General features: G+C 39.3%; 1 protein-coding gene across 1 annotated transcript in view; it reads right to left on the reverse strand.

Moving 5' to 3' along the window:
* Positions 1 to 23,201, reverse strand: part of ddx10 (DEAD (Asp-Glu-Ala-Asp) box polypeptide 10) — a 306,011-nt gene that overhangs the window by 117,682 nt on the left and 165,128 nt on the right. Inside the window, exons 14-16 of the mRNA XM_067986115.1 lie at positions 16,057 to 16,188; positions 11,413 to 11,571; positions 98 to 148 (exon numbers count right to left, since the gene is read on the reverse strand). Coding sequence (XP_067842216.1) covers positions 98 to 148; positions 11,413 to 11,571; positions 16,057 to 16,188 — 342 coding nt within the window. The remainder of the gene's footprint in view (positions 1 to 97; positions 149 to 11,412; positions 11,572 to 16,056; positions 16,189 to 23,201) is intronic.

Raw genomic sequence — 23,201 nt, forward strand, 5'->3', positions numbered from 1 at the left:
CTATGATCCTTTAATGTTGCTACAGTGTGCTATGTTTGAATTCTATACCTCCTGCTTATGGGAATATTGATAAAACATATAAAAGCAAAACACTTACATCTTTTTTTCTGGTAGCCTTCCTTGCTGCTTTCTCTTTAAGCCTCTTTACCTTAAAAGAAAAGAAAGAATGAATTCTATTAGCTGAACTGTAAGAACCACAAAGTACTTATTGTGAACCAATACTTTACGTTCAATGTATTTTTCAGCAAGTAATTTTTTTGTTTCTTTATGGCCTAAGGTTACAAGCATCACTTCTTAATAACCTTTTGACACGTTCTCTCAACGAAAGGAGAAAAACGTATGGCCATGCTCACGAGAGTGTGTAAGCCTCTGGGGTCAAACTTAGAGGATGTATTTCCAAGAGGAAATGGATAAACTTAAAGATTTTTCTGTGAGAATTATTCAAGTTTTAATGTGCTTTTTATGCTAAAGTCCATTTTAAGAAAAAAAGTACTATTGTATCCTCAGGTTACTGACAAAACAAGACAGCATCTCAAACTATTACCAAACAATAATCTGATAGGTTTTGTTGGTTCTGCCTTACTCGTTTTATTGCTAGTTATTTGCTGACTGTCGATTCCTATGATGACAGAGAGAATAGTAGAAAATAGAAAGAGAGGAAAAGAGGAGAAAGAACTAGAAGAGAAGACAAAGGGACAAAGCAGAGAGAGAGAAAGAAGAGGAAAAGACAAGGAGGAGAGAAAGAAAAGCACCAACACAAAGATGACAGAGACAGGTAAGAGAGAGAATGTATCTTTCAATTTACCACGAGCAATGCCATTGGTAGCCCACTAATAGTAAGTAGAAAAACTATCAGTTTAGTTGATCCGGGTCACAAAGTTGTCGGTTTGAACCCATGATCTATGCTGACACACTACTGCAGTACTGAAAGAATGCTTCAGTTACCGGCAATGTCCTTTGGATGAGGTTTTGTCTCTTTGTTCCAGCGGTTCAGGTGGATGTTAGAGATTTGATGTAATATGGAAGAGCAAGGAGGTCCTGAGGTGTCCTGGACAACAGTCCTGTTGCACCTCTGGAGTTTTACTCCGGATAGGAATCTCCTGCTCAGTGTCTCAGACTATTCCCATAGGTGAGCTCTTGCTCACCAGAGAGTGTCTTCATCTGCCCAATACCTAGATAATTCATAGCAAGCCAAGGGTCGAACAGATCTGATTTTCTTTAACTTTGGAAGGTGACAGAATGAACACTCATGACAGATAGTTGTAAGGAATCTTACAACACCAGGTTATAGTCCAACAGTTTTATTTGAAAATCACAAGCTTTCGGAGGCTTTCTCCTTCGTCAGGTGAGTGTGGGATTCCTTGAAGGTTATTGCATATATAGTCAGAGAACAATGCCTGGTGATTACAGATAATCTTTCCAACTACCCGTTGTCAAGGCAATCAGACAGAGACACAGTACAACTGAATATACAAACAGTCCGAAAGAGAGAGAGAGAAAAACATCCGAAAGGAAGAGAAAGAGAAAGAGAGAGAATGACCAGTTGTATTAAAAACAGAGAACTCTTTTTTCGCTGGTGGGGTTACGTGTAGCGTGACATGAACCCAAGATCCCGGTTGAGGCCGTCCTCATGGGTGCGGAACTTGGCTATCAATTTCTGCTCGACGATTTTGCGTTGTCGTGTGTCTCAAAGGCCGCCTTGGAGAACGCTTACCCGAAGATCGGTGGCTGAATGTCCTTGACTGCTGAAGTGTTCCCCGACTGGGAGGGAACCCTCCTGTCTGGCGATTGTTGCGCGGTGTCCGTTCATCTGTTGTCGCAGTGTCTGCATGGTCTCGCCAATGTACCATGCTCCGGGGCATCCTTTCCTGCAACGTATGAGGTCGACAACGTTGGCCGAGTCGCAGGAGTATGAACCATGTACCTGGTGGGTGGTGTCCTCTCGTGTGATGGTGTTATCTGTGTCGATGATCTGGCATGTCTTGCAGAGGTTGCCGTGGCAGGGTTGTGTGGTGTCGTGGACGCTGTTCTCCTGAAAGCTAGGTAATTTGCTGCGAACGATGGTCTGTTTGAGGTTGGGTGGCTGTTTGAAGGCGAGTAGTGGAGGCATGGGGATGGCCTTAGCGAGGTGTTCGTCGTCATCGATGACATGTTGAAGGCTGCGGAGAACATGGTGTAGTTTCTCCGCTCCAGGGAAGTACTGGACGATGAAGGGTACTCTGTTGGTTGCGTCCCGTGTTTGTCTTCTGAGGAGGTCTATGCGATTTTTCGCTGTGGCCCATCGGAACGATCGATCGACGAGTCGAGCGTCATATCCCGTTCTTACGAGGGCGTCTTTCAGCGTCTGTAGGTGTCCATCGTGTTCCTCCTCGTCTGAGCAGATCCTGTGTGTTCGCAGGGCCTGTCCATAGGGAATGGCCTCTTTGACGTGGTTAGGGTGGAAGCTGGAAAAGTGGAGCATCGTGAGGTTGTCCGTGGGCTTGCGGTAGAGTGAGGTGCTGAGGTGCCCGTCTTTGATGGAGATCCGTGTGTCCAAGAAAGATGGGCACCTCAGCACCTTTGTTACATCTAGACTTGACCTTTCCAATGATCTCCTGGCCGGCCTCCCATCTTCCACCCTCCATAAACTTGAGCTGATCCAAACCTCTTGCTGCTCATATCCTAACTCGCACCAAGTTCCTTTCAGCCAACACCCTGTGCTTGCTGAATTACATTGGCTCCTGGTCCGGCAATGCCTTGATTTTGAAATTCTCATCCTTGTTTTCAAAAACCTCCCTACCTCTGTAACCTCCTCCAGTCCTACAACCCTCCGAGATCTCTGCGCTCCTCCAATTCTTGCCTCTTGCTCATCCCCAATTTTAATCGATCCACCATTCGCAGCCATTCTTTCAGCTGCCTAGGCTCTAAGCTCTGGAATTCCCACCCTAAACCTCTCCGCATGTCACCTCTCTCTCCTCCTTTAAGACCGTTCCTTAAAACCTACCTTTTTGACCAAGATTTTGGTGACCTTTCTAATATCTCGTGTGGCTTTGTGTCAAATTTTGTTTGATAACATTCCTGTGAAGCGTCATGAGGCGTTTTCCTACGTTAAAGACGCTATATAAATGCAAGTTGTTGTTGTTGTTCTTAATGGGGATGGGCAAGAACACCTGACCCAGATGCACACAGAACGATGTGAATCTGAAAGTGAACAAATCCCAGATGTTTTCTCCTTTAGATGGAGGAGTATTCATTTTTATATAGGGGTTGAACAAATGAAGAACCGATTTTTTATTCGCAACCAAATTCAAATGAACCATTTCCTATTGAATGAGAACATATCAATCGCAGACATAATTTTCATTAATATTGAATATTATCTTTTATACACCTACTATATTTCACTTTATCTTATGCATTTTCTATTACAGGATACATAGGCATTTTCTTTCTCCCCTCCCCCCCCCACCTTCTTCATATTATCTTAGGAAAGCTCACTGTGACATAGTTCCTTTTATATAGCACATCAAAATTATTTTGAGCAAAATTAGAAGCCTCTACTAAAAGCCTTACTGCAACTTGAAGAGTTGTCAGTCAATTTGTCATACTATTTAAAAGTCCTTAGTCAGGTTTGGTTAATCACCTGAGACTGTTTATATTATATTGCCTGATTTCTAGCTCTTGCTGCCAAAAGCTCCAACAGAATTACTATTCAAAGTGCAATACTTATCTCCACCACTTCTATGAACACTTCATCCTTCTCTCTGCTCATCATTTACAGCAAATTATGGTCCTTAATAAATCAATGCCACTTTGAAGAAGCTAACACCTCCATTATAAATATCTACTGCTACAAATTCTTTACAAAATGCACTGAATAAGCAAATTAAACTTTATCTAAAATCACTGTAGACTAAAAGTGTGGTAAATGAAATCTAGCAATTTTATTTTCAAATTTATATCTTAAAATAACCATTATTTAAAAATAAATGGTACAAAATCTTAGATTTCTGGCATCAACCTGTAAATAAGGTGGTGGTATTTGGCCACGTCTGTTTCTCTTGAATCTCCGCAATACATCGCCTAACTATGTGGGAAGAGTGCATCTAAGATATACAGCCAATGTTGTTTACCCAACTGACTGCCTGAATGATGCGCAGGACTATTACCTCAATCTTCTTATGGATGCAATTTTCAAGAGCTTTAAGTTGACTATGAGTCAGAAACCTCCTGTTGTTTCCTTGGTCAAAGAGGAAGAAAATAAAGCTAGCTGTGGCTCCGTTGGTAGCACTCTTGCCTCTGAGTCAGCAGGTTATGGGTTCAAGCCCCACTCCAGAGACTTGAGCACATAATCTAGACTGACACTTCAGTACAGTACTGAGGGAGTGTTGCACTGCACTGTCTTTCGGATAAGACGTTAAACCGAGGCACCATGTGCCCACTCAGGTTGATGTAAAAGATCCCGTGGCATTATTTCAAAGAAGACCAGGAGAGTCCTGGTCAATATTTATTCCTCAATCAACATCATTAAAACAGATTATCTGGTCATTGCTATTTGTGGGACCTTCCTTTGCGTGGTTTGGCTGCCGTGTTTCCCTACATTACAACAGTGATTACACTTCAAAAGTACTTTATTGGCTGTAATGTGCTTTGGGACATCCTGAGGTCGTGAAAGGTGCTATATAAATACTATTTTTTTCTTTAAAAAAAAATCACTTTGAACTGCATGAGTAAAACGCTTGTGCAGACAGAAGGTAAGAGAGGCAGAATGACCTGAGTGGGAGTTCAGTGCTAAAACAGAGTGAGCTTAAATCTGCAAGACCAAGCAGGTAAATAAGAAAATTGGTTCTGGAGTTAGGATTTAGGAGCAGTACTGCCGTTAGGAATATAGAAATACTGTATACGAGAGGTGTTGGATTATATAATTTAAAAAGGCAGACACATGTACAAGAGGCTCAAGTGAGTAATTTAAAGAGGCAACCTGCATGAATATCACTTGAAGGTTGCTAACTGAATGTTCTGAGCGAAGGTTCAATGAGACGACCAGAAATAAAGAACCATAAGTAAAATTTTTAAAACTTACAATTCTTCTGTCACCTGTCAAGTGCAATTTGTGTATTCCACGTGACATTCGACGTGATTTTAATCAAACATTAAACTTTCTATTCCAACATCTAAGTGGAATCAATTTCAGGTCCTGCAGTTTAAAGCAGCAGGACACAAATAATGACTGCTTTCGGCGTCAGACACCTCATTCAAGTAATCTGCTCGGCTGTCATTTTTAACAATCAACTACAGCAGTTTCTAAATCAAATGGTTCTGCTCAAAAATTTAAAGTCTGCTGTATACTCACTTTATTTCAGGGATAAGCCCTTTATGTACTCCTTTTGAAATCTGGAGACCATGCAGTCTAAGTGATACCTTTCTGTAACTGCTTAGGTTCACACAGTTTGGCCCAAAGTATGGATTAAAACATGAAGCCTATTACATTGTCATAAATTATTCCTCCCTATTCCGTTAAGAAACAGGTCAAGTATGAACAACTTTCAACTATAAAATGATTCATTATCAAAGCGATTCGGTGCATTTTCTACACAAGGAGGAGAAATATGATCGTCCTCATTTCAGTTTCATAGGTTATTTTTATTTTAAATCTCAAGCCTTACGGCTTTGCTACTAGATTAAACGCTTCATGATAGGAATATATTGGGTTTCTTCCATTTTGCACTCATTTAAAAAATTGATGGTCTTTCTATGAAATTGCATAGACTTGGATATCACAACAATTTGCATTTATATCGCAACTCTAAGGCAGTAAAACATCCCAAGGGCTTCACAGGAGCGTTATCAAACAAAATCTGATACCGAGCTACATAAAAAGATATTAGGACAGGTGGCCAAAAGCTTGGTCAAAGAGGTAGGTTTTAAAGAGCGTTTTAAAGGAGGAGGACAGAATTCCAGAACTTAGAGCCTAAGCAGCGGAAGCACGGTCGCCTATGGTGAGGTGATGGAAATCGGGGATGCACAAGAGGCCAGAATTGGAGGAGTGCAGATCTCGGGTCTCAGGTAAATGGAGTTGAGGTACAGATCAGACAGGATCAAATTGAATGGCGGAACAGGTTCAAGGGGCCCAGTGGCTGACTCCTGTTCCCAAGTATTCATGCTGAATGAATCAAATCTCCTCTGAGTATACCATCGCTCTCATACAGTCACTGTACACTTCTGGTTGGGCGCTAACCCTACAAGAAACTTATAGCAGCTGCTTAATCCCGTTAAGTCATACAGCAGCAGATAATTGTAACAAAGCAAATGATCAAACTTGGCTTTGTTCTACAGAGCTTCTTGTGTCTAACTCCTCAACCTAGCAGATAGCCATTATGTGCATTTTATGTCGGAACATGGGACATTCCCTGTTGCATTTCGTCCTCCTGAGGTGCTCCAATGTAGATTCCGCGCAATGTATTTTTCTTAAAATTCTCCCACCATGCATTTAGGTCAGTTAATTTTTTGTTTCTCAAGGGAATGCCACAATGAATTCACAGATCATAGGAGTTCTTCAGTTGTGATGATGATGAACCCTAAGGCATCAATTGGTGTAGTCAGCCTCAGTTTTACAACAGCTTAATTTGCAACAGTCTGGGCCTTCTGAAAACTGCACATTAAGAGGCTACAACAAACACTTGGGTAATGATCTCTGCAAAAAGATCCACGTCAAGATATACAGATGTCGAAATCTGCCATGGACACTGACCAATGTAGGAAATGAAGTGACCAGACATGCAGCTAATCAACAGAACAACAGATGGAGTGACAAAACTGAGGTTGAAAACAAAATGCTTTCTAAAACCAAAAGTCAAAGCTAATGACTTAGCAAAAGGAGAGATATGGGATGAAAAATGAAGATTCCAAATTTCCATAAAGATTTGCAAAGTATAAGGCTGTTATTAACACAAATTAATGTGATGATGATGAGTCCTTCCCTAGTGTTGTGACAAAAAGGGCTAACAAAAATGAGAAAGAAGTGGAGGTTCTATGTACAATGAAAGCGGGGAAGATTCTTACAAAAGATGGTGTCCCAGGGAATTCCTCTGTGAATAAGCTATTCATTAGTATGTGGTAACCAAAGGAAGAATAATATTTATAGAAGAAGCTTGGACTGTCGGGAACAAATCTGCATTTCACTAGACAGCAGGAATTTTATAATAATAGAATGCAACTAATTTAGCTTAAAATTATTTCCGAAAGACAAATTCAGATCTGATAATAGGAAATTCTTCTTCACACAGAGTGATCAGCACATGGAATGCACTCCCAGATAGAGTAGTGGAGGCAGACACCCTCAGAAGAAACCCACAGATACTGCAATAGGGGGACTGTAGGGTACCTCTGGATGGATGAATTGAGGTGGACCAAATGGCTTCCCTCATCCATAATTATCCTGTGATTGAAGTGAAAAGGAATAGCTTTAACCTAAGGCAATGGAAATGTGGAGAGAAAGGGGCAATTCTGATGCATTTATTTTGAAAGTGCCAGAATTACCTATTTCTAGGCCATTGAAAGGCTTAATTTATACTCATTTCTATGTACTTCAAAGAACCCAGTGATGGCCTGTGAATCTAGTCATTAAGTTTCAAGGGTTAGGTGGCCATAAGATTTGCTCCTATCCTCAATGATTTCCAGCTCCATTTATCAGATCGATATCATTCAATTTGTGCTAATGATCTGGGACGCAGTAAGTTCTATGCATTATTCTGATTTGCCTTTCCATAAGCATCATTTAAAAAGTAGAGATTTGCCAAATATTCCTAAATATTCCCAAAACTATGGGGCTCCACTATATTTATTAATCTATTGGTGCACTTAGTATATGCCAAATTAAAATAAATCTTTCCTAATTAGTCCATATTTAGATTGCAGGTGGTCAAATGTGCTAAATCTGGTTACTAGTTAGTATACTGGTTACTATTTCCATACTAAACTCAAGTTTCCTGTTTTGCACCATAACTTGCAAATAAGTTGCACCCTGTCTTTAGCGATTGCTCTTGAAAGTATAAAATAAGCTGTAGTATTATTAAAGATTTAGCAAAACATTTGCCTTATACTTAAAGATCTAGAGAGGTTTTTGTCAAGCAAGGATAAAACACTTCCTATATCTGAAGTTTTTACTTTCAAAGCAACATGACTGTGATATGATTAAACCTGCTTTAGTTGAAGTTGATTAATTAGAAATCTAATTCTTAACAATTGCAGATTATACTTTAAAGTCCTGTGCCCCAGGGAAATCTATTTTGCTTACACAGTAGTTTATTGTGGTTTTCATTACATTCTGCCAATGACACTTCTGTAAATATCTTGCTACATTTTGTTGTTTGCTTCCACATCCCTGATAAGTTGGTGCTGCTTCTGTTAATTTGGTTCCATGGCGTCACTTTTGTGGTCATTAACAGATCTATCATTGTCTGAAATTATTGTGCACCATATTTGCCCAATGCCCTCAAGTCCCATGCATCCACTCACCCTCATTGTTCTTATATATAACAAAACACTAAGATAGAATCTGATTCTCTCATCTTAATACAATCCAATACATAGATTGTCTGGGCTACACGGTTAGCTCAGCTGCATTTCATAAGTTTTGTTTAGAATAAGCTTTAAAATAAAATCTTCATAATTTTTTCTCGATGGCAAGTGAACACATAATTACTATAAATGGTGCAAGTTTAAATTTCTTTTAATTTCACTCATGGAACCCGATTTCAAAATAGGCCAAAATATGAATCAGGAAGTCATTCATCACATTTTGCTTACAAACATGTTTTTGATGCATTTGAAAGCCTTGCAAGAATACAATTTAACAAGTACCTAATGCAGTACTTGGTCCCTTATTAGATTAGGCTGAAAACTATGAGTTAATGCCTTTCACTTTTCAATATGTGGGTTTTAAGCCTTTAGAGACCAAGGTCTATAAGGGATACTAAGGCAGCCTTAGTTTCACAGCTCCTTTGAAAATAAGTCAACAGCACAAAATTGCAATTCCTTGAAAACTTTCAAATTTCAATCTTCATTTTTACAGTGGAGTTGGGAGTTGATGATATTCTTCTAAGTTAAAATCAAAGACTTACATTAACACATATAATATTACAGTTGAAGTATATTGGCTCTGCGTGGTGCCATTTGAACAAAAACTTGTCAACTTTCACAGTAGCTGCACTGTCAATCAGAAATGGGTTCAGAAATCCTATCATTGACATCGGAGTTTTGAATTACTGGTATGTCCTGTATGCTCTTCATTTTGTAGAAGTTGAGCTTGCAACACAAGAACCTGCTAAAGTCCTTGATGGTTCAGAACTTGAAAGATATTGAGGTGATGGACTCGTCATAAATATTAATATGTCCAATTTACAACAACACTTTTGGTTCGTCCCAGCTTGCAGTCTGTTGTCGTCTGATTGCATCCTCAAGGTCATTGCCAGTGAGTCTATAGCAAAGGTAAAAAAAAGGTGCCAGTCCGCCTAGTTCCTTTCTGGAGTGAGAACACAAGCAGTTGTAATCATTAGCATACACTATGATTGCCAGCAGGAAGGTTCTAATCAAGGTCAGGATTGCATCTCTATTTCACACACAGGAAGTTTAAAGTCCTATTCCATTTGGCCAAATGTTTTTTCAGCATCCACTGTGGTTTTTGGTATGGGAAATGTTGTTCTTTTCTATTAGAATTAATGTAGCTGCTTTGAGTGTGTCCGGTGGTGAAAGAGTTTCACTGAATCATTGAATGCATAGCACAAAAACAGGCCATTCGGCCCAACATGTCTGCAACTCACCCCCCAAATCCTTTAATATTCCTCTTTTCAAGCAACTGATGTTCTTTTTAAAGAATTTATGGACTCTGCTTCAACAACGGTTTGTTCTAACCACCATCTATGTAAAGGAATTTTACTAACTTCCCCTTAAATTATATATTTTTTTTGATCATCTGAAATTTGCGCCCTCTTGTTACTGTCCCACCAACGGCAAAAATAATCCATTACCACTTATCTTATCACAACCCCAGTCACCCCCTACCCTTCTCAGCTCCAGTGAAAAAGCCCTGTCTTCTAATGTCTCTCTTTCTAACTGAGACTTCTCACTCTGTGTAACAACCTAATAAAAGGAACAGTATAGGCAGCGTAGGTGTGTAGAATTCGACTGGGAATTCATTGGCCCTGGGACTTTCCCAGATACCAACACTCTTATTGTCTGGGCATCATCAGTTTGAATGCAGGAGCCCAGTGACTGGATGTCCTCTTAACTGTGGAAGGAAGGAGATGCTTACTAGGCAAACATCTCTTTCCTCAGTGTGGCTTGAGATTCTGGGATGTACAGTGAGGCATAGAAACTCATAAAGGTGCCTGGAGAAAATCAAATTTAAGTTATAACCTAGTTGCAGAAGAGTTCACGCATATTCTGGATTTCTTGGTGTCACTTTTCAGATTTCCAATTCAGTGGAGAAATTGCTTTTAAGGTTTAAGTGACAGAATTGACAAACTTACTAAGGCTAGTTGGTAGTTGAAGATACATTTTGGGGGGGGGGGGGGCGGGGAATGGTGGGGAGAACAGAAAAGAGAGGGGTGAAACAAGGATATTATACCTACTGACTTGTGATACAATAGGGAGAAATTTAATCAACCATCATCTTTTCAAGCAAATAAGAAATTCATCCAAGAAAAATAAACATAAAACCTTGAAACTGCATTTTCTAAATAAGTTAAATATTGTAAGTGTTACACTAAAGCTACAAGTGTCCGTCATCATCCACTGTCCTCATCCTTTAATCTCCCATCTGCTCAGAGATGATAAAAAAAAGGTAATCCTTTCTTTACAGAACGTATGAACAGCTAGACACAGATCCAGAGCGGGAATTGGTGTGTAAGGAAAGGGAAAACTCTACTGGCAAGTTAGCGAGAGGGGGAGGGGAAGAATGAATCTGGCATCAGGAGTGGGAGAGGCAGCAGGAGGGAGTGTTGGCTGAGATGCCTGATTTCCACAATCCTCTGGCAGATAGCACTATGGAAAATTGCAACAGCGACTTTACACATGCAAATAGGGAGCTGGAAGGACTCAGCGGCGAGTATAAAAGATAGATTACTAAGCGTGCCAGATAGGCGTAACAGAAATAGCACAACAGGAAAGTGGTACAAAAAGTAAGTGTTGCACTTACATAAAGTGAACATTACATTCAAGGCTTTCAATATAGATATTTAATTCATCAGGAAACCAGATCATTTCTTTTTCAAACTTCTTGAGGTGGCGATATGAAGCCCAGCTCTCTCCCTCATCCATGCTTCCTTCAGCATAAAACAAAAAATCTTCAAAAGCTGTTGTTTTTTTTAAAAATGAAAGATTTTAAATATTGCCACTTTGATTCTATTCTTCAAATTGCAGGATGCCACTTACCCTATGTTTTTCTTTAATTTTTTTTCTATAAGCTTCCTTGTCATATTTGTCCTCTTCACGTAGCCTCTCTTTTGCTTTCTCCATATTTATTCCTCCTGTGTCATCATCCTGGTCATTGTCCAGTTTGCTTTTCTGCACTGGTGGCCATTGCTGAACCATCTTCAGGATATAAATAATAGCAAAATATTAATGGTAGAAACAACAGACTGGCATTGGCTGATATTTGTCAATTGCTCCAACTGTACTCTAATGAACAACTTTTCAAAACAATTTATCAGTAGAAGCCTACGTCCTAAACATTTAAAAATCACGTACATTCATGTAACTTATACTAGAAAACGACATACTGACTAGCCAGCATCTTAAATTCAGCTTCGGACCCATTTTAGTGGTCTAAATTCAAATTCTAATCCAAGTTTTAGACTGTCTGAATTGGTTTTCGCCCAAAGTTAGATCAACAGGGTGGACAGAAATTAAGATTTTTTTTTAAAAACCATGGGGAAAATTGAGCATTACTTGTAGTTAAGCGATTCCCTTAAGTGTTTCTTTTAACACAGAGTGAGAAATTCTCTTTAAAAACAGGTACAGGATTTTTATTTATCATTTAGTACTAATGTTAAGAAACAGACTAGTGTCCAAATTTCTGAGCCCATGTCAACTCTCCAGAATAATTCCTTAAATTTTAAAAAAGGTACGTCAGAGTAATAAATTCCTGCAAGACATCCACGGTTGTAATATGGAGAATAATATGTAAAGTAAGGAATTATTCTTTCGTTTAGGGAATTGTTTTACAGTCTCTGGTAAAAAGTTGTACCTACTGAATCTGATACCTTGATCAGTCTGAAGCATTCAGAGCTAACTTTGTCTGCTTGTAAATTCTTTAAATCCACTATTAGAGTTGCTAAGCAGAACTTTAATGAAAAAGTATCAACTGCTGTCTTCCTGCCCCTTCAGCAGCTGCTCCTCTGGTCCCCTGCTCCCTTTCAAAAGCTGTCTCATAAATTACTTGAATTCTCTTCCAATTTTCATCCATCCTAATCCTACAATTTCTGGCGCTCCTTAAGAGCAGGGCAATATTTTTGGATCACTTTTCTCCTCCAACTCTTAAGTCTGAGCTGTTGCATCCTCTACTAACTGGAGTCCAATAAGACTTCTGGTTCTGGTTTTCTCATCTTCAAGATCTCAGCTTCTCAAACTTCCAGCTGTTCTATGAAACCTCTTCAATATTTTACTTGCGGTCTATCCACCTTCCCTTTTCCTTGAAAATTTGCCTATACCCAAAGATGATGATTTATCTTATTGGTCTAACTACCTATTTAACCTTCCATCAGTATTTTCTCAAGCTATAAAAGCTGCTGTTAATTGTCAAATTATGCATTACCTTCAAAGCCTTCGCCAAATCTATGATCACTAACGTGGTCTTTGGCATGGCCATTCCACTGATGATCTTGCTGCCTTTATTATGCACTCTTGGAACTCTGCTTTCAGGTACTTTTGTGAATTATCTCATTGCCTCACACTTCTCCAAAACCTTCGACAGGGTTTGGCATCAAACACTTATAAACAAGTTACCACCATATGGTCTGCCACCAAAGCTATACTTGTTCCGCCCATCTGTGTTTTAGTTAATGGCTCATCCTCTAGACTCGTTTTCCATTAACACAGGGCTTCCCAGGAGTTTGTCCTCTCTCCCATTCTGCTTCTTGATAGCATCCTATCATAGGCCTTCGCCTTTGTTTCTTAAGAGTCTGGATGCTAATGGATTTGCTTAGGCAGATGTATTAATACAATTCCTCCTTAATTTTGTGATTTTCCTATATGTTTGTGATTTGTTTTTATAGATGCAGTGTTTGTAGTGAACGTATTGTAGTATATTGATGTCCCTGTAATGCTCCATGCAGTCCAATGGTGCGAATATACTGGAACATGTTTATATTTACCTAATACAGAATTGGCGGTAACCTTGTGACATGTTGGTAAGTGGTTGGGAGGTACCATAGAGAATGGGGATAAAGGGAATGTTCTCTGATTGGCGGGATGTGACAAGTGGTGTTCCCTGGGGATCTGTACTGGGGCCTCAGCTTTTCACCATATATATCAATGACTTGGAAGAAATGGAGTTGTATATCCAAGTTTGCAGATGACACTAAGTTAGGAGGCACAGTAAGTTGTGTAAATGGGAGCAAGAAGTTACAAAGTTACAGACTAAGTGAGTGGCAGATGGAATTCAACGTGAGGAAGTGTGAGGTCGTCCACTTTGGATCAGAGAAAGAAAAATAGGAATATTTTCTTAATGGAGAGAGTCTAGGATCTGTGGAGGAGCAAAGGGATTTGGGTGTCCATGTGCACAGATCACTAAAAACTAGTTCACAGGTATAAAAAGTAATCAAAAAGGCTAATGGAATGGAATGGAATGAATGAAGTCAATATTCTTATGTTAACATCCATCTCAAGATAGGATTCAGGCAGAACAAGTTAATTGGTATCATTTTTTCCTCACTGAGGTAGAATGCCCTGCTTGTGTGGACTCACATAGCTAATGCAAACAAAACAAAAACTTGCATTTATATATTGCCTTTAACATAGAAAAATGCCCCAACATGCATTACAGAGGAAGAGAGGATTAAACACTCAGCTTTTTTAGGAAGTTGAGAGATGTCTGGAGGCTTGGACGAAGAGGTGGTTTTTCAGGAGGCTTTAACGGTGGAGAGAAAAGTATAGAGTTAAAGGGGTTTAGGTAGCATGTCCAGAGAGTAGGGTCAAGACAACTGAAGGCTATGTCACTATTGGTGAAGCGAGGATGCACAGAAGGCCAGAGTCAGAGGACTGGAGTGGTTGTAAAGCTGGAAAAGGTTGCAGAAGTAGGATGTGGTGAGCCCATGGAGGTGTTTGTTGATAAGAACAAACATTTTTAATTTAATGGGTTGGGGAATAGAGAACCAGTGTAGGTCAGCAAGAGGTGGGGGGGCAAATAGGTAAACAGCACATAAGGCAGGACAGGACGCAGGTGGAGGAGTTTTGAACAATTTTGAATTTATGAAGGGTGGATGTCGGAAACAAGCATGGTGATAAGTGTTCCAACTGCTATGCAGTTAAATACACATCAGCATTGATTCGTTAATGAGGAAGAGTGCTCACCTGCATTGCCTTATATCCCTAAATGGTGTAGTGGGAGATACTAGTTATAAGCATTGATGCCTCTCAGTAATCTTTTAAAGTAGTCTTTAAAATTGTGCTGTAGAAGCAGCCAAGAAACTAGACATTTTGTGAATAACTTCCCCCGATGTTGCATTACAATGTTCACCTAGTGACACTGAGAAAGGAATGGTTAACTATGAACAGAATTGCCTATTCACACCTGAAGCAGCACTACACAAAACATTTAAGCTTAATTCAGTAATGTACAGTTACAGGAGGACGGAATAAACAGTTGAGGGTATTATTTTTAAACATGTTTTTATTTTTTAAACACAATTTGTTTGAAAAAGGACCATCAATAAGGATGTCAATAAATATTTGTAAATTAGCAACTGAAGTGTTAGTGTTAGAATTTTACTCTTCAGTGCCAAATTCCTATAGGCATATTTAATCAATCAATCATTCAGTCAGTCCTTTGCTACATAACTGGATTGGTAGCACCACAGGAAATAGGAAGTGAAGTACGTCACACTGCAGAAAAAGCATGCCCCATTTATTGATACAGGGCAACATTTACATCAATAGTGGAAAACTGGCACAGGTTTATAGCCTTTAGACCTGAAGCATGACATTGGGAAGCTTGCTTAATAGCTATGAGATAAAATGAGAGGGTAAGTTACACTTGCCATTTGTGAATTCACATTTTATGTAATGTGAAGCTCAGTCACAGTATGAATAAATTAGCAGTTACTGTACAAGCTAACAACTATGCCTCAATTATAATACAATAATTTTACTTGTATGCCTTATTCACATGTCATAATCATTCAAATCATATGATTCATTGCAACATTATGGTTTCTCTAATTCAAGTTAACTATTTGTGACAAACATTTTGGAACAACTAGTTTCATTTCATTGACAGAATTTAAGTTTGGCACAAATATTCCATACATACAGTAAATACTTTAAATATAGATTTAATTACCAAACATTCCAAAAACTATTTTATAGCTAAGATTTGACATTATTCTCATGATTTCCAGATAAGTGTATGAAAACAATGAATATTAACTTGAGATTAACTAGAGTAGTCAGGCTGGAGGTAATAATTTTAGAAATATGAAAGGTTATTCGGTAAAGGATATAGTCTGAACCCATGGCCATGGCCATCTGGGAGTTGGGGAAGAAGGGAACAACACTAGAATTTTCTGCAGCATGTGTGAAATAATAGTCTTCATCTAGCTAGAATTTGAGATGATAAACTTTTCTATAAGATTCATAGTGCTACATGATTGGTGTGTGTAACACTACCCAAAGCATATTTTTGTGACTGCTTCCTGTCTCGTATCTCACTAATCATGCACTTAAATTATTTTTTTACCTATCTCTGTTGGTTAAGTTGTGAAAATATATTCTATATAAAATGTCAGACTATTAAACTTTAGTTGGCATAGTGAAATGTATCACAAAAATAATCTACTTGTCTGTGTGTCTAGAACTCACCTCTCCCTCTTCATCAAATGTGACTTTTGTATTCACTTTAAAATTTTTCTTCAAAACCTTCTTTGCTTCCTTGACTTTTGTTTTTTTTGTTGCTGTTTTCTTCATTTTTTCTTTTTCTTCTTTTTCAGGTTTCTAAGAAATAAAAAAAATGTAAACACGATAAATGTCTTGGCTCTATACAACCAAAATCTAACTGGACGACAACAACTCATGGCAATCACCTTTTATGCACTTTATGATTGCTTCAGTTATGAATATGACAGCATGTTATCTTTTGATACTGGCCATTATTAATTTAAGAAGCACTGACAACAGGTCAAGAGCTATTAAAAAGGAGCAAATGGACAACAGTCTCAAAGCCATAGGGAGTTGGGACATGCTATGAAGGTTATCTAAAATACAAGAGCCAAAAAATCCAGAGAAAGAAGGGTAGAAAATTGACCCAAAAATGTAACAAGGATGATAAGAGGTTACTATTATCTCGATCTGCTCTTATCTCATGAGCTACCCAAGGGATCATGGGAAACTTATGAATTTGTGAGCAGAAAGGAGAGACTGTCCAACCTCCAGGCTGACAGTTTATATCATCAAGCAGAAATACAGGAGCGGATATTTGTCTGGAGAGACAGAGCTCTCTCTCTCGCTAGGTGTCTCCAACTCCTGAAAATGTCCTGAAAGATGGAATGCTGCACAGGTATGAGCAAGGTATGGTGACCATGACAGATGCTTAACATAAACCATTAGATTTATGGTATATAGTGTTTTTCAGTAAAATTAATTTCTAGTTCTTTAATTTGTGGCAAACTCATCAATGTGGAGATAATGAAAGGCTGCAGAGTGACACTCATGTAACAATATTATGTTACATATTCTAAAATTAGTAGAAGCATTGGTACAAATTTAAATCAACTCTCTCCTCCCGACCCAAATAAAAGGCAGGATCCTAGATGGCCCACCCTAACTGCCTCAAGGAAACTGCTTTGACAAGAGGACCTAATGAGAGCAAACATGAAACACAATGAAAAATTGAAACAAACAGAAGCATTAAGATAAAAAATAAATTGAAAATACATCTCAAATATAATGGGAATCAAATATTTCTAGAACACATTACATAAAATACAATTTCAGTTATGTATATAGATTAGTTCATGAAACACCTTTGATGCATCAATCAAGCAGGTAAAATGTTAAATATCTGTTTTACAAGCAAAATACAGGATCGCCACTCAGTTTTGCATTGGGTTAGGCTTCCCTAGCAACTCTATTTTTGAGGGATGTTGCTAGACACACATATTAATATCCAAATGAGAACAGTCTTAAATGTTGGCAACTTATTGCAAAGTCATCCCTTACAATAAAAAAATGTTCATCGGGCAATAAACCAGATTATTTAGCACTTTGAACAATATAACCCCCTTGGTCCAAAACATCTTCCAGTTTCCCTGTAATCCAACATGTGAATAAAGTTTGCAGGGTATATACTGAATAACATTGGACAATCAATTCAGAATGCTACACACATGTTATTTTGTACAATTTTCGTACATTGTGGGGTAAATTTGCAGAAGCTACGGCATGGACCAGAGCATTCTAAATGATTAGCAATGATAAATGTTCAAAACCATGGCTTGAACCCAATTTAGTGGACAATACGGGCTAGTCAGAGTAGGAATGACAGGATAGCTAAGATGAATACGTGGCTTGAGAGATGGTGCAAGAGGGAGGGATTCAAATTCCTGGGCCATTGGAACCGGTTCTGGGGGAGGTGGGACCAGTACAAATTGGATGGTCTGCATCTGGGCAGGACTGGAACCAATGTCCTAGGGGGAGTGTTTGCTAGTGCTGTTGGGGAGGGTTTAAACTAATGTGGCAGGGGGATGGGAACCGATGCAGGAAGTCAGTTGGAAATAAAGTGGTGACAGAAACAAAAGGCAGTAAGGGAGAGTGTACAGAACATGACCGGACAGATGGTCTGAGAAAGCAGGGCAAAGACCAAGGGAAGACTAGATTAAACTGCATTTATTTCAATGCAAGAAGTCTGATGGGCAAGGCAGATGAACTCAGGGCATGGATGGGTACATGGGACTGGGATGTTATAGCTATTACTGAAACATGGCTAAGGGAGGGGCAGGACTGGCAGCTCAATGTTCCAGGGTACAGATGCTATAGGAAAGATAGAGCAGGAGGTAAGAGAGGAGGGGGAGTTGCGTTCTTGATTAGGGAGAACATCACGGCAGTAGTGAGAGGGGATATATCCGAGGGTTCGCCCACTGAGTCCATATGGGTAGAACTGAAAAATAAGAAGGGAGAGATCACTTTGATAGGATTGTACTACAGACCCCCAAATAGTCAACGGGAAATTGAGGAGCAAATATGTAAGGAGATTACAGACAGCTGCAAGAAAAATAGGGTGGTAATAGTAGGGGACTTTAACTTTCCCAACATTGACTGGGACAGCCATAGCATTAGGGGCTTGGATGGAGAGAAATTTGTTGAGTGTATTCAGGAGGAATTTCTCATTCAGTATGTGGATGACCCGACTAGAGAGGGGGCAAAACTTGACCTCCTCTTGGGAAATAAGGAAGGGCAGGTGACAGAAGTGTTAGTGAGGGATCACTTTGGGACCAGTGATCATAATTCCATTAGTTTTAAGATAGCTATGGAGAAGGATAGGTCTGGCCCAAAAGTTAAAATTCTAAATTGGGGAAAGGCCAATTTTGATGGTATTAGACAGGAACTTTCAGAAGTTGATTGGGAGAGTCTGTTGGCAGGCAAAGGGACGTCTGGTAAGTGGGAGGCTTTCAAAAGTGTGTTAACCAGGGTTCAGTGTAAGCACATTCCTTATAAAGTGAAGGGCAAGGCTGGTAGAAGTAGGGAACCTTGGATGACTCGGGAGATTGAGGCACTAGTCAAAAATAAGAAGGAGGCATATGACATGCATAGGCAGCTGGGATCAAGTGGATCCCTTGAAGAGTATAGAGATTGCCGGAGTAGAGTTAAGAGAGAAATCAGGAGGGCAAAAAGGGGATATGAGATTGCTTTGGCAGATCAGGCAAAGGTGAATCCAAAGAGCTTCTACAAATACATAAAGGGCAAAAGGGTAACTAGGGAGAGAGTAGGGCCTCTTAAGGATCAACAAGGTCATCTATGTGCGGAACCACAAGAGATGGGTGAGATCCTGAATGAATATTTCACATCGGTATTTACGGTTGAGAAAGGCATGGATGTTAGGGAACTTGGGGAAATAAATAGTGATGTCTTGAGGAGTGTACATATTACAGAGAGGGAGGTGCTGGAAGTCTTAACGCGCATCAAGGTAGATAAATCTCCGGGACCTGATGAAATGTATCCCAGGATGTTATGGGAGGTTAGGGAGGAAATTGCGGGTCCCCTAGCAGAGATATTTGAATCATCCACCGCTACAGGTGAGGTGCCTGAAGATTGGAGGGTAGCAAATGTTGTGCCTTTGTTTAAGAAGGGCGGCAGGGAAAAGCCTGGGAACTACAGACCAGTGAGCCTGACATCTGTAGTGGGTAAGTTGTTAGAGGGTATTCTGAGGGACAGAATCTACAGGCATTTGGAGAGGCAGGGACTAATTAGGAACAGTCAGCATGGTTTTGTGAGAGGAAAATCATGTCTCACGAATTTGATTGAGTTTTTTGAAGGGGTAACCAAGAAGATAGATGAGGGCTGTGCAGTAGACGTGGTCTACATGGACTTCAGCAAAGCATTTGACAAGGTACCGCATGGTAGGTTGTCACATAAGGTTAAATCTCATGGGATCCAAGGTGAGGTAGCCAATTGGATACAAAATTGGCTTGACGACAGAAGACAGAGGGTGGTTGTCGAGGGTTGTTTTTCAAACTGGATGCCTGTGTCCAGCGGTGTGCCTCAGGGATCGGTGCTGGGTCCGCTGTTATTTGTTATTTATATTAATGATTTGGATGAGAATTTAGGAGGCATGGTTAGTAAGTTTGCAGATGACACCAAGATTGGTGGCATTGTGGACAGTGAAGAAGGTTATCTAGGATTGCAACGGGATCTTGATAAATTGGGCCAGTGGGCCGATGAATGGCAGATGGAGTTTAATTTAGATAAATGTGAGGTGATGCATTTTGGTAGATCGAATCGGGCCAGGACCTACTCCGTTAATGGTAGGGCGTTGGGGAGAGTTATAGAACAAAGAGATCTAGGAGTACAGATTCATAGCTCCTTGAAAGTGGAGTCACAGGTGGATAGGGTGGTGAAGAAGGCATTCAGCATGCTTGGTTTCATTGGTCAGAACATTGAATGCAGGAGTTGGGATGTCTTGTTGAAGTTGTACAGGGCATTGGTGAGGCCACACTTGGAGTACTGTGTACAGTTCTGGTCACCCTATTATAGAAAGGATATTATTAAACTAGAAAGAGTGCAGAAAAGATTTACTAGGATGCTACCGGGACTTGATGGTTTGACTTACAGGGAGAGGTTAGACAGACTGGGACTTTATTCCCTGGAGAGTAGGAGGTTAAGGGGTGATCTTATAGAAGTCTATAAAATAATGAGGGGCATAGATAAGGTCGATAGTCAAAATCTTTTCCCAAAGGTAGGGGAGTCTATAACGAGGGGGCACAGATTTAAGGTGAGAGGGGAGAGATACAAAAGGATCCAGAGGGGCAATTTTTTCACTCAAAGGGTGGTGAGTGTCTGGAACGAGCTGCCAGAGGCAGTAGTAGAGGCGGGTACAATTTTGTCTTTTAAAAAGCATTTGGACAGTTACATGGGGAAGATGGGTATCGAGGGATATGGGCCAAGTGCAGGCAATTGGGACTAGCTTAGTGGTATAAACTGGGCGACATGGACATGTTGGGCCGAAGGGCCTGTTTCCATGTTGTAACTTCTATGATTCTATGATTCTATGAATACAACGTAAAATACAAGTGCTACTGCCACCATATGGGTTTGTGCAGGGGTTTTAGTATTTTATTCGAACAGCAATGTGCGATGTTACTTTTTTCCTCAGCTATTATCAGCAAGCTCCCACAGCAAGTTTACATCAAGGATAGTATCACAAATTGTTTTTCTATCTATTATAAAATCTTTGATAGATAATGCCCTGGGTAATTTATTGCTGCTTTCAGCTAAGTTCCTGTTTGTACCATAAATGCCTCCTGGTGTTTAGTCTGGCCTGTCATTACAAGTTCACTAAAGACAGATGAATAAGGTTGGTTGTGTTTCAAAATATTAATGCAAGATGAACACTTCACTTAAAAATGCTTCATAAATTTTCCTGTCATGGTAAAACTGATCAATTAAAAACAACACAATGCCCATGCTAACAGATTCTGGTTAATAGGTATGCCTCATCAAGTAAAATTTATTTCACCATAATTGACCCATGGACACAAATGCTTACAGCTGTGAAAAGAAACCACTTTCTAACTATATATGTCAAGCTGATTCATTGTTATATGGTTGGATTTATAACCCTAAGTTCTCTGTTTTCCAGTATTTGACCACCTGATGTGACTAATGAAGCATTTCTATTCCCCTTGAATCTTTCAGGTCATTTCTAATGAAACCACTGCGCTTCTTGTACTTTATGTTTAAAATATGAAAATAAAACTGATCTTCAGGTCATTTTCAAAGTGCCTCTTGTTCAGTAATTATTTCCACTGATTCTTAGTAGTCAAATTTAGACAGGCCTGCTTTTAAAATGGGCTTAACTGCACAGATCACAAGTAGGCTGAGCATAAAATTCCATGCTGGTGAGAGCAACGAAAACAGAGCTTGTCCCTTTTTCTTATTTATGCAAGATGAAACATCCTTTTTTTTTCTTATTTTGACCAGCTTGCTGGGTTAGTAACTCTAAAATACGCAAATAATGAAAAGAAACATTTAAACAATTAATTCCACATCAAAATAACAAACCAGAATTCATTCACATATCTGATGTCTTATTTATAGTAGAAACTAAAAAGTTAAATCAGCGAAACTGGGAGGGGGAGGGTAAAATTTAGACCATACAGATTGAAAAAAACTCACCTTGGTGTGCTTTGTTCATTGTGAATGTGTAAACTACATAGTCCTTACCAGATTAAATGCTGGTTCAGCTCCACATTCCAGTGAATTAACATAGAACCCAAATAATTTGTGTAACAAAATGCTTGCTGTAGCAAGTGTCCCACAATATCGAATAAAAGGAAACCTGAAGTAATGAAGCGCTAAGATCCTGTTGTCTTGTAACAAAATAGCATTGCAACTGAGACTTAAGTAAGAAAGGGTTGTGTATATTGAACTTCGTAATATATTTTGGCAAGTAAAATTTATCTCTTACTTTGTATATTCTGAATTTTCTCTCCTTTCTGTACTACCATCCCTTGCAATCTTGTATTTCTGATGTCACACGTACACATTTCTGTAGACTATTTTAGTCATCTGAGAAGTTTCCTCAATGCAAAATGGTGCCAGCCAATCTTTTAAACCAAAGGAAAATTGTGTACATTATATAAAAAAAACAGTAGCTAAGTAGAATATGAACTGTTAAAGATAGAATCATACAGCACAGAAAGAGGCCACTTGATCCATCGTGCCTGTGTTAGCTCTTTGAATGAGCGATCCAATTAATCCCACTCCCCTGCTCTTTGCCCATAACCCTGCAAATTTCTCCTTTGTTCACAGTTCTTCCCTAGTCTGAGGATTGAATGCATGATTGTATGTGCTGGTCCAAAACCAACTTCAGACTGCGCAGCCAGCCAGAGAGTTGGAATTCTTCACTTATCCTAGACCTGAATCTCTTACAATGAGCAAAAAAAATTCACACTAAAACTTTGGGGCTTAATCAAAAGTAGCATGAATTTACAAACCATTAAAAAGTAAGCAGCAAGATAAAAGGGGCAAGCATATTTATACTTTTCTTCTTTTATCTGGCTTCTAATTATAGCAATGTCACTGCAAATCTACATCACATGGGATAAGAGTAGCACAGTCACTCATCCCACTGAAGAGAGTCTGATGCATACTTGGCCTTCAGGTCAACTCATCTGAATTCAAACCATCTTGAAATAATTCAGGATCCGTTTTGTACTTACATATGGAAGCCTGACAAAGTACTACATAATTTAGGGTTTTACTAACAAACTGTAGTAAAGATCAAAAACATT

Source organism: Heptranchias perlo, chromosome 6, assembly GCF_035084215.1.
Source record: "Heptranchias perlo isolate sHepPer1 chromosome 6, sHepPer1.hap1, whole genome shotgun sequence".
NCBI classification, from domain to species: domain Eukaryota; kingdom Metazoa; phylum Chordata; class Chondrichthyes; order Hexanchiformes; family Hexanchidae; genus Heptranchias; species Heptranchias perlo.